Source organism: Myxine glutinosa, chromosome 8, assembly GCF_964187855.1.
Source record: "Myxine glutinosa chromosome 8, kmMyxGlut1.1, whole genome shotgun sequence".
NCBI classification, from domain to species: Eukaryota; Metazoa; Chordata; class Myxini; order Myxiniformes; family Myxinidae; genus Myxine; species Myxine glutinosa.
Genome location: NC_136268.1, coordinates 130,316,481 through 130,329,005, shown reverse-complemented (window position 1 = coordinate 130,329,005; position 12,525 = coordinate 130,316,481). Strand labels below are relative to the sequence as shown.

The window sequence follows — 12,525 nt, the reverse complement described above, 5'->3', positions numbered from 1 at the left end:
CTTTCTCTCTCTTTCTCTCTCTCTCTCTCTCTCTCTCTCTCTCTCTCTCTCTCTCTCTCTCTCTCTCTCTCTCTCTCTCTCTCTCTCTCTCTCTCTCTCTCTCTCTCTCTCTCTCTCTCTCTCTCTCTCTCTCTCTCTCTCTCTCTCTCTCTCTCGCGCCCCCTGCTGGCCGTTCGTGTGTTGGGCGTGGCGTCATGGCGGCTGTGAGCAACTGCTCTGTGGTGTAGCGAGTTCTTTGTGAGTTTTCCTCCTCTCCTGCCCTCCCCTGCCCCCCCCTCCCTCTCCTTTCCATCCTGTGTACTTTGGCATTTTGTTTTTCATCCTTCCTATACCTTTGTCTTCAAGAGAGAGAGGTTTGAGAGCGGACCCATTTTGGGTGCGGCCTACTGGCTTCGACGACGCTTTGTAAGCCTTTTTGTGCTTATACTGCACGTTTATTATTTATTCTAGTTTGATTTATTTCGTTTTGGTACCTACTTGTCCGGTTCGGACAAGTGGGGGGTGTTAATTCGCTGGGATGGCGAATGCACGCTCTCGGTTAGAGGCGTTCGACAACTTAACAAGGAAGCATGCATTTGTGTGTGTTCCACCCGAAGGAACTTCCACTGAGGACATTGTTTTGTCGGTGGGGAAAATAATCGGTTGTGAAAATGTACGAGCAGCGTCGAGAATGAATCGAAAAGTTGTTGTATTTGTGTCCGATGAAAAATTCGTTCACGATGTTGTAAGTGCGGGTTTAACCACAGAGACAGGTCTCTTTGTCTTGGCGTCGCCTATGGACACTCCGTCGATGAGGGTCGTCATATCTAACGTACCCCCATTTATAACCTGCAACCAGCTGATGTCCGTTTTGTCCCGATACGGAACAGCTGTGTCAAAAATCACAATGATTCCGCTCCGGTCTCAGGATGAACGTGTTAAACACGTGATGAGCTTCAGACGGCAGGTGTATATGGTGCTTCCGGATCGAGGCGATGACACGGGGTTAAACATCACGTTCAAGGTAAAGGTGAACAACCATGAGTACCAGATGTATGCGTCATCGGCCTCATTAACATGTTTTCAGTGCGGAGCTTTTGGCCATGTGAAAAGGTTTTGTCCGAAGGTATCGTGTGTAAGGTGCGGTGAAGCAGGTCATAGTGACGCTGATTGTAAAAGAGATAACACCCCGGTCTCTAACGTACGAAACAACGTAAACCGAAATACCCGAACGGTTCCTACCGACGCTCCCTCGCACTCGAGGAGTAGGGATAATACTCCTGTTCGTCTTAGTGTAAACGACAACACCGCTGATTCGGTAAATAATGAAATAACCCCAGATAACCCACCTGTGGTGGCAGATGCTACGTGCAGTGAGGAGATGGAAGAAAATCCCATTGTGGTGACAAAGAAACGAAGAGCACCTGGTGCTTGTAACTCCAACATTACTTTGAAAAAGGTAGTGTTGGATAAAGACAGTGTGGGTGCAGACGCCCTGGAACGTCTTTCTCAGGTGTCCACAAGCTGTGTTGACACCAGGGAGAAGGAACATGAATTAATTAATTCTGAAACATTATCGGGCAGCACCGAAAACCTGGGAGAAAAAGTAGATAGTGAGACTAAAGATGATGGTGAGCCCATTAGTGAGCCGCCACCTTTACTACCTGCTGAGACCGAGCGGATTGGGAATGTCTCAGCCCCAAGCTCCTCTTTACCCCTGCAAGATCTAAATCATGACACTGGTTCGTCAACTGAGCCAGTGAACATCTCCCTGCAGGAGGGTGAAGCCGAGATTTCAGCTCCTGCTGAATGTCCCGGGTACCAGAGTGAGGATGACTCTACCATAGAACATTCCAGCAAATCTTCGGACTTGGCTGGAATCAAAATGGGGACTGGGCAGACTGATATATGTGACCCGGGTGGAGCTGTTTCTGATTTGTCAGATTCAGAGGATGAAGTTGAGATGACTGAGTTGTCTCAATCTTCATCTGATCAGTCATCCATAGCCCCTCAACTCGTTATTTCTTTTCTGAATGACACCTACCGACACCGAAATGTGATTGTAAAAGATCATTTTCCTGATTTAATTTCATTCATCCAGACTGCAAAGGACATAATTAGGAGGCCGGATGAATTTCATTTAACAAGGTCGCTGTTTCATCGGCTTAGAAAGGCTGTTACAAAAGCAGGGAGCGAGATTTCCCAGCAACCGCTCACGCCTTTTGATAATCCATGAAAAAAATCACCTTTGGAACCTTAAATATGAATGGCGGAGGTGCAAGCCAAAACCGCCAGGTTCAGGTGAAAAGTTTATATTTGAGCGCAAGAAAATTGATGTGCTCTTACTCCAGGAAACCCATATAATTCAAAATGGGGAGTACGACTGGTGTCGCCTCTTTAAAGGACAATGCTTTTTTAGTAACATGTCTTCTTCTTCTGCTGGTGTAGCCTTTTTACTCAGACCAGGCCTGGTACCTGAGTCATGCCTCTTCCAGGAGGTGATTAAGAGGCCGGTTTATTTCATTGGAACTGGTCATTAATAATTTTCGGTTTACACTATTCAACGTTTATGCACCAAGTGAGAGTGTGGAACGAAGAGCTTTCTTTTCATCTTTTAATTCGACACATGCAGTCGATAGATCTCAATAATTGTATTTGCATGGGGGGTGACTTTAATTGCACCTTTAAACCCAGTATAGACCGAAATACAGCAGAACCTCATCCCGAAGGTAGTACTGATTTGTTAAATTATTTTTCGGCAGTGGGTATGCTAGATGCATGGAGACTGCATTACCCCAACAAATCTGAGTATACTTGGGGACGATGTGCCAATGGGAGAATGACCTTCGCTAGACTTGACCGTTGGTACATAAACTCACAGTTCAGGAATGCGGTTATCTCTCCAAATCATTTTCCATCTTTGTTTTCTGATCATCATTTAGTTACCATGGGCCTCTTTTTCCCTCAACCCTTACGCAAAAGTGCATACTGGAAATTCAATACCAGTCTTCTCGAAGATGCTTTGTTTAAAGACGCCTTCCGTGCTTTTTGGGTCATCCAACTTTCAAGAAAGCCCTCTTTCTCTTCTTTAGCATTATGGTGGGATAATACAAAAGCTCAGATTAGAGTGTTTTGTCAGCAGTTTGTTTCAAATGGAACTGACATAAAAAATATAACAATGGCGTGTTTAGAAGCTGATATTATACGGTTAGAGTGTAAACTGGCTAAAGATAATATCAGAAGAGACCACAGGTTATTGGTTGAAAAGAAGGCTCAACTGAGAGAGCTGATTCAGGAGAAAGCAGCATGGCCTGTTAATTAGATTAAGAATAAACAATTTAAAGGTATCAGACACCCCGAGTAAATCTTTTTTCCAAATGGATTTTGTCAATAAGTCACCCAAAACCCTTTTCTCTGTACAAGACTTTAGGGGAAACATGGTTGCCAACCCTGGAGATGTAAGGTTGTGCATTAGAGAGTTTTTTTCAAAAGTCTATGCAAAACAAAATGTTTGTGAGCAAACCATGGAATTTTTAACTTCTCACCTTTCATCCCTAACTGAGCCTCAGTGCCTGGGCCTGGATTCAACAATTACTTTGCCTGAGCTAACGCAGGCCCTAAGTGAAATGGACTCGGGGAAAGCTCCTGGGATTGACGGCCTACCGGCAGAATTTTTCTTGGCTTTTTGGGACCTTTTGGGCCCTGAATTATTGAATGTCCTGGAATCATCCTTGGTGCTTGGAGAACTCCCACTAAGCTTCAGAAGAGCAGTGGTGTCGCTGATTCCAAAGACTGGGGATCTACGACAGATAAAGAATTGGCGGCCGGTCTCGTTATTATGTACGGACTATAAAATATTGTCAAAAGTGTTGGCCAGTCGGTTGAAGACGGTAATCGGTGATCTAGTCCACCATGATCAGAGTTACTGCATCCCAAACAGATCTATTTATGATAATATTTTTTTGATTAGAGACTTAATGGAATGTGATTGCTTGGAAAAAGATTTTGGGATAATATTCCTGGATTTGGAAAGGGCTTTTGACAGTGTGGATCATGTTTTTTTGTATCGGGTGCTAGAAGCATGTGGCTTTGGTGTCAATTTTAGGGCCTACGTGACTTTGTTGTACAACAATATATTTAGTTTATTTAAAATAAATAACGAACTCAGCTCTCCGGTACAGGTTCAAAGAGGGGTGAGACAAGGATGCCCGGTTTCTGGGTTATTATTTTCCTTGGTAATGGAATCACTCCTAATTTTATTTAGGAAAAATATTTCAGGAGTGACTGTATCCCCTGGGAGTCCTTCAGTAGTTGTATCGGCTTATGCAGATGATGTCTGTGTGGTTGTTAAGAAGGAGAGTGATATCCCAGCACTTGTTGAATGTTTAAATCTTTTTTGCCTCGCTTCTTCTTTGAAGTGTAACTGGGACAAGAGTAAGGCCTTATGGATTCCCTGTCTCAAGAACATTCCACCTGGAAGAGTGCTGGTACCACCTGTGCATCTACCAACAAAGTTAAAATGGGTGGAAGACGGAGTCAAATACCTTGGGGTTTTCCTGGGATCTCCACATTACGTCCTCAAAAATTGGGACGGGATTGTTGAGCATGTCAAAAAAAGACTGGGACTGTGGAAACGAGCTCTGCCCCACCTTTCCTACAAAGGCAGGGTTCTAGTGGTGAATAATTTGGTGGCTTCTTCCCTGTGGCATAGGTTTATCTGCCTTCAGCCGCCAGAGGCACTACTAAAGGCAGTGCAGAGGCTACTCGTGGATTTTTTTTGGAGTGGTCACCATTGGTTACTACCAAATGTCATATGTAGCCCCTTGTCTGAAGGTGGCCAGGGACTGATCGACATAAAAAGTCGTATCATGGCTTTTCGGCTGTGTACCATACAGCAGTTGCTGTACAAGGAACGACTGCCAAGCCGACTTCTGGCCTATCACGTGCTGCGAAAAACAAGCGGGCTCGGATATGGCCTTGAACTTTTCTTAGTCCAACTCCAACATGTCGACACATCTCATCTACCATCATTCTATCAGAGCATTCTGAATGCCTGGCAAAGCCTTTCGACTAGTCGCCAGCAAGAAACCTATGCGACAAGCATGTTTGTGGAAGAACCCCTTTTTTACAACCTACTGTTTCCTGCAATTCCAAGAAGCCGAGACTTTTATCAACACTTTATTACAGCGGGCATAATCAAAGTGTTGGACCTCCGCCATGATTCTGGTTGGGGGTGGAAGTCGGTGCAAGAGATAGCCGATATGACTGGAATATGGTCAAACAGAATAATCGGAAGAATACTAAAGGGAATAGTAAAGAAAAGCTTCCAACTTGGACTAAGATGGACCCAGGAAGTTTTGGTGACATCCAATGACTGGCATTTTCCTGGTTTATTGGTACAGCCTAGTCACGGAGACTTGCCCCCAATTAGTGAGGGACAAAACATTTTTCAGAAATGCAGTAGTAAAGACCTGTATCGGTTATGCACTGCAGTTCTGCTTGGGAACTCACCGTTAAATGGAGTGGCCAGGTGGAAAGGGCTAATGCCGGAAGGACTCCCATCTGAGCCTGCATGGGAATCAGTATACAGTAAGCTGGTAAGCAAAAGGACAGGTGATCTCCAGTGGCGAATGATACACTGGATCATTCCATCTAATAAATTAGTGAGTCATTTCGCGCCCATATCTACGTGTTGCCCGTTCTGTGTTTACACAGAGGATGTGTTCCATGCATACGTTGATTGTGCAAGGCTTGTGCCTTTATTTCAATGGCTGAACTACATGGCTGGAAAAATGAAGATCACTTTTTCTCTGCGATCATTTATTTTTGGTTTCAATGATATGAAAGAACATGTACATATGTTGTTTTTGTTTTTAGTGGCCACGGCGAAAATGGCAATTTATTTATCGAGGAAGGAAAAACTGAAAGGAAAGCCGATTGGGCAATGTGATGTCTTGTTCTTTTTTAATGCCTTGATATCTGCAAGACTCAAACTTGAATTTTGTGATTCTGGAAGAAAGAAATGTATTGATGAGTTTATGAACATCTGGTGTTTTGATGGGATCTGCATGGTGCAGGAGAATGAATTATTGATATATTTGTAGGTTTGTTGGGATTGAATCAGTGTGTGGTCAGTTTTTCTGTTGTTGTTTTTCTTTTCTAGTTCATTGGACTGTTTTGATTTCCTGTCATTATCTCTTTTTCTTTTCTGTATTTTTGATTATTGTGCCTGTATTGAATAGTATCTTCACCGACTGGCTTGTATTTTTATATTTTTGTAATAAAAAAGTCTCTCTCTCTCTCTCTCTCTCTCTCTCTCTCTCTCTCTCTCTCTCTCTCTCTCTCTCTCTCTCTCTCTCTCTCTCTCACAAATTCATCCCATCTCATCTTCAATGATCTTACACATCCTCCCGCTCTTGGTACTCTGTATCCTGTGGTGAGGCAGTTACTTTAAAATAAATTGCGTTCTCCTCCTGGAAGGCAAATCCAAACAGAAGACAACCTAAGATCATTCCACAAAGCTCACACCAAGTGTGTCTACTCTCTTGAGAGCCGGAAAACATCTGTCTAATCTCAAAATGACCTTTCATACTTGTCTCCATCCTCTAAAACCTGGTGGTGCCTTATCAGGACTTGCACTCTCTGCCCTCTCTGTGCTTTGTCCCCCTCAGGTATCTACCAGACACACACGGTCCAGCAGCAACCCCCTCATAGTGAAATTGCCTAAATCCAGAACCACTGCTAACCTCCACTCATTTTTTCCTCTTTTTTCCCACACCTGTGGAACCACCTTCCATAATCCTTCAATCTCATTCTTCCCTCTAGGTCTTCAAGACAGCTGTTCACCACTATCTCAAGTCATCCCCCATCCAAAATCATTATCTTTTCTACACCTGTTAAACCACCTCCCACCCCTCCCAAAATTTTCCTTATGTATCCATCTTGCCCACCCTTTGCGCTTTCCCTTAACCCTCATTAACTGCATCCCTTGTTTGTCCGTCTCGGTCTATTTTCTCCCTCCATATTTTCTGGGTTGACACGGCGTTGAATTAACGCCAGGCTGGGTTCACTCGGAAATGCTGTTGGCATTTCCCCTTTCCCCTGCTGTTCCTTTGCTATGTTGTGTCCTGATTTCTTCTGTGTGATAATAGCTCTTCCATTAGCCTAGACCATGCAGAGTAAAAAAAAAAAAAAAAAAAATAGACAATGTGTATGGATGGGTTCAACATTCGCGGAACATTCAACAACATTCGCGGGACATTAAAAAAGAGTTCAACATTCGCAACTTTCAACATTTATGGATTCAACATTCGCGGCATTTTCCAAGAATAGCCAAAAGAAGGCTTTAGGTATCTCGAATACAGACAGGCCAGCCAAGGGTTATGAAGCTAACCAGAGTGTGTGGCCCACAGAACCTATTTTGAACTAACCTGATGTGCCTATCTTGAATGTATCATTTTCTGACCAAAATGATGCGGTGCTAAGTGTAAATAACTTCTGCGTTTTGCCTCTTTTTTTTATGTTTTGTCTTGGAAGCCATGCCGGAGCCGGAGTCTGGATCAGCCAAAGAGTTTAAAGCAGTGGGCTTGGTTCCCTTGCCCAGAAGCTCTCTCACAATCCTTCCAGCAGCCTCCGATCTCAGTGCGGAACCCCCACACAAATGGCAACAAACCCTTCTGGCTCAAGGTGAGCTTTGATCGGCCATTTGTTTTTTGGGCTTTCTGCCCCCTTCCTTGTCACGCGGGAAATGGTCATGACCTCGGCAAACATGCCTGCAAAACATCGCTCCAGAAGGGGTTGTGGGAATGGTGCAGAACGAAATCTGCTAACCCTTCTCTTGACCTGTCGTGAACCTCCACCGTGACCAACAGGCAGATTGACTTAGCCGTGTGCAACCGCACTGCTTTAGTGGATGCGACTAAGTGGGTGTCATTTTGTAAGATGAAGTATTTTGTTTATTTTTCCATGAGTGGAGGGCCTTTATGAATCTACTTACCGCTTATACGAGCCTCGACTAAGTATACAAAAAAAAAAAACCAGCTACATTTTAGACATATTTTCCCATAAAGTATTTTGCAGCTGTATTTTCCATAGTTGAGCAATATTTGAGATTGGCAACAATTTACAGGTGGATAAATATTGAACACAACCAATAACCAAATATTTTTTGCTGTTTGTGTGTGTCAGGGTATGTTCAAGTGTAGTATGTTAATTCAATTAGATTATTGTACTCTTCAAGTGATATCGATACTGTTTCACATATAATGTAATGATAATTGTTTCTCTTTGAGAAAGCTGGCTTGTGGATGGTTTATTGGTGGGGGTGCCTGTCTCTGAGTTGCCGACACGGTCTGATTTACACACTAGGAACTTTGGTGCAGCAAGGGCCCGTCATGCCTGCGCTGCACCAGCCCCAGCTATCTGAATTTAAATCTGAATCTCAGCTAGAATTTTGTTGCTCTTCTTTTAGGGTTTTACAAAGCTCTATTTGCTTTTCAGCGAAAAGCTTACTTTGGCTGTGCCACATTCAAAGTACAGTGCCGTGTTGTCTTTCGAACAAATTGTATCGACATTTGAGTGTTCTGCAAGTCAGGAACACAGCTGCTCATTGAGAACATCAGTTGTGAAAAATTCTGCAATTATAGGGTATATGTGGCTGCTGTTCCAGGATCACGATTGAATCCATTCACATCGGGGTGCAGTGCCCTCTGCGCCACCGAGGATTCTGGTTGCAAGAGAGATGCACCAATGCAAGGAATGCTGAAATGCGAATAGTTTTGTGTAATCAAGTGAACTTAAATTTATAGCAAGTATAAAAATCCTATTTTATTGGACGGGAGTTGAAGGATTATTCAGGAGTTTGTAAGGTATGGAAAGAAGCTAACTGCACGGTGTAACTGGAACAGCACTCGGCAGAGCGCATACCACTGCCAGGCTGAACAATTTACTTTTTGTATGCCGCTGACAGGCCAGATCTGCATCCAGACCTCAAACAAAATATCATCGACTTGTTCTTGTTACTTACCCAACTCGTCACCAAGATTCTTCTGAATCTGTCTACAACTTTTTAAAACATATCGTTTTTGGGCCAATCTCTCAATTTGTGAAGAAGCACTTGAAAGTCTTTAAAATTCTAATATCTGTATCTGGATCCAGATCTTCACCAAAAACGAATCAATTGGTCCTTGTCACAGACCCAACCTATCCACCAAATTTCGTCCGAATCCGTCCAAAACCTTTTGGGATATCCTGTTCACAGACAGACAGATGTGCCCGTAATGTCACTTTAAAATTATCGCGTACGATTTATCATGGGATCTGACATTTCTAATCAAATTCTCATCATATTTAATTAATTCGTTAATACATCGTTAATTAATCGTTAATTAATTGTTAATTAATCATTAAACGTTAGTTAATCGTTAATTAATGCAATCGTTAATTCACCCCAGATCCACTTTTTTGAAATACCGACTTCTTTCCTGGAAATCTTAGCAGTGTCCATGTGTTGTTTTTTTTCCCCTCTCCCACCCCCTCCCCCACCACCCCCTTCCCATGCCTCCTTCCCCCCAAGCCCTCTACCTCCCACAGATCTCCCTGCTCTCCATCTTATCTCCCGCTCCCTTTATCATATGTTTTATGTTTTATGTATCAGTTTGTCTTTTTGTGATCAATGTGAGCTCTGACACGAGCCTCGATTGGTATACAAAAATAAAACTAGAACGCCACTCAATAGAGCGCATACTCCCGCTGTGGGTGGCCGCTGCTGAGCCCTATCTTCCAATGATAAAAAATCCTTCAAAAAATTCCTGGATCCGGAATAATATCCTGAGCTACACCAAAAACTAATCAATTCTTCCTTATCACAAGCGCAATCATCCCACCAACTTTCATCCAAATCCGTTCAGAACTTTTCCAGATATCTTGTTCACGAACACACGAACATACGAACACGCACATACACACACACACACACACACACACACACACACACACACACACACACACACACACACACACACACAGACGCGAGCGAATGCATTACTCCCTGGCGGGAATAATAAAATAATTCTCATGCAAAATGCATGGGAGATGTTTGTAAGGGGTAAGGTAGACATAGCCTATATGATGAAATGATGAAATGATAAAGGCACACTCTTTCATTATTCTTTTTCTGTCACCTGGCACAGGCAAACTTTCCATCCCCCGTGGAGGCCTGGTATGTTGTGGTACACCTGGCAAGTGACGGAGCCAGCATCTCTGAAGGGGTTTGGCGGTCCATTAGTGTGACTGTCATTGATACCCATGACCAAGACCATGTCCTCGGTATGGCAGCACTATGCTACACTCACAAAGGCCTGTTGAAACATTTTGTTTTTCTTCAGTCAAATTGCATCGAAATGTCCTGCTGGAATACCAATGTATGGAGGAAACTCTATAGGTCAATGAGAAGGCATTTTACATGGAAATGGGAGTGGGATAGAGTTATAATAGGGGATAGAGTCTTTCTAGAGGGTGTTGGTTCAAGTTCAGATAAAGACAGCAGTATTCAGGATTTGGATTCTAATATTCCATACACTGAACCTGGCTCAGTCGAATTACCATGGTCCAATAAAATTGTCAGTTAAAAAGTCCAGCCATCTCATTAATGAACTTCAGGAAGTATGTAATTTACCTGATCTGGTATACCTGTGATTTAAGTGTACAGCTCATGGTCGATCCCCAACATGCATTGGAAAACTTGGTGCGGACATGAAACCTAAGACGAGGCAGTTCCTCCTAAAATTGCACTTTCTGAATCGATAAAAGGCTAAAATCAATACTTGCCTCCATATGTCGTCGACCTCTATGTATAACATGTGCAAGCTCCGACAACTGAGCCGTAGTTGCTGTATAAATAAAATACTGGTGTAATTATATGGATGACTTTTGTATTCCTCGATTTGTTAAGCTACTGCAGATGGAGTCACGTTTTGCATCTTTTCAGTTGCTGAGTCGAGTAAGGGAAATTCACAACGCACCATCCAGCAACTTGTGGAACAATCTATTCCACTTGGACTCTCGTCATTTCTTATTGTTGCCCAAATGCAATACTATCTTGGTGAAGCAGTGGTTTTTGAAGCCAGCTGATTTGTTTTCTTCCTCTATTCCAAAGGCTAAACTGGGCGTCCCATCTGCCGGCATTAGTTGGTGTAGTAAGTGAGTACTGTATATTTTCCGGTGTATTAACCGCGACCATGTATTAACCACACCCTTGACTTTGATGCCGATAAAAAAAAAGTGCAGTTAATACAATGGGAAATGCAGTCGATCCTTCAAGAAGAGTAGGTGAGCTTTTGCCAGCACCATGAACAAATTACAAAATCCTGCCCTAAACGTACAGAGCATTGCATCACAGCATAGCTGCACCCTCAGCTAATGATGCTACCCTGCAGCCTTGTGTTGCATACTAAAGAAGAAGAAGAAGAAGAAGAAGAAGAACGATCAGATTTTGAGGTATGCTGATGTTTTTTTGTTTTGCTTTTTTGTATACAAGATCGAGGCTCGTGTAAGAGCTAACATTAATCACAAAAAGACAACCTGACACATAAAACATAAGATAAAGGGAGCGGGAGACAAGATGGGGAGAGAGAGAGAAGGAAACACACAAGCACAGCAGCAGAGAACAGAGACATTGAGAGATCTGTGGGAGGGAGAGAACTTGGGTGGAGGAGGCACGGGATGGGAGGGGGGGGGGGGGTGTTAAAGATATCACATCAACAAAGTAATATATTCTGGTCTAAAAGTGATGGTATAATGGAACATAATAATTTACAGCAGAATGATATTTTGAAAAGCTGGTCATTATGCTGTGAAAAATGTCACAGATAATCCCATATTTACAATGCAATGACAGGTAAACCATTGACATAGGTTGGTTAATAAATCTAACAAAGTGACGTAAACATGAATTGGGAAATATGGCAAAATACATATAATTGGCAGGTACCCCAAATCAAATTGTGAACTTTCAGGCATCCCAACAATATTGCTATGAGCTTTCACAGATACCGCATATATCAGTGTGAGCTCTTACAGTGCATTCAGAAAGTATTCACACCCATTGACTTTTTCACATTTTGTTGTGTTACATCCTGAATTTAATATGGATTCAATTCAGATTTCTTGTCACCGATCTACACAAAATATCCCATAACGACAAAGTGAAAACATGTTTTTTTAGGATTTTGTACAAGTATATTTAAAATGAAATACAGAAATATCTAATTTACACAAGTATTCAACCACCTGTGTCAATACTTCATAGAAGCACATTTGGTAGTGATGACAGCTTCGAGTATTCTAGGATATGTCTGTATCAGCTTTGAACATCTGGATTTGGGGAGTTTCTCCCATTCCTCCTTGCAGATTTGCTCAAGTTCTGTCAAGTTGGTTGGGGAGTGTCGGTGAACAGCAATCATCAAGTCTTTCCACAGATTCTCAATGGGATTCAAGTCTGGGCTTTGGCTGGGCCACTCATGGAATTTTACATTTTTGTTCTGAAGC

General features: G+C 42.7%; 1 protein-coding gene across 1 annotated transcript in view; it reads left to right on the top strand.

The window, feature by feature from the left end:
* Positions 1-12,525, top strand: part of LOC137433192 (pappalysin-2-like) — a 279,514-nt gene that overhangs the window by 119,580 nt on the left and 147,409 nt on the right. Inside the window, exons 6-7 of the mRNA XM_078783998.1 lie at positions 7,516-7,665; positions 10,170-10,305. Of these exons, the coding sequence (XP_078640124.1) occupies positions 7,516-7,665; positions 10,170-10,305 (286 nt within the window). The remainder of the gene's footprint in view (positions 1-7,515; positions 7,666-10,169; positions 10,306-12,525) is intronic.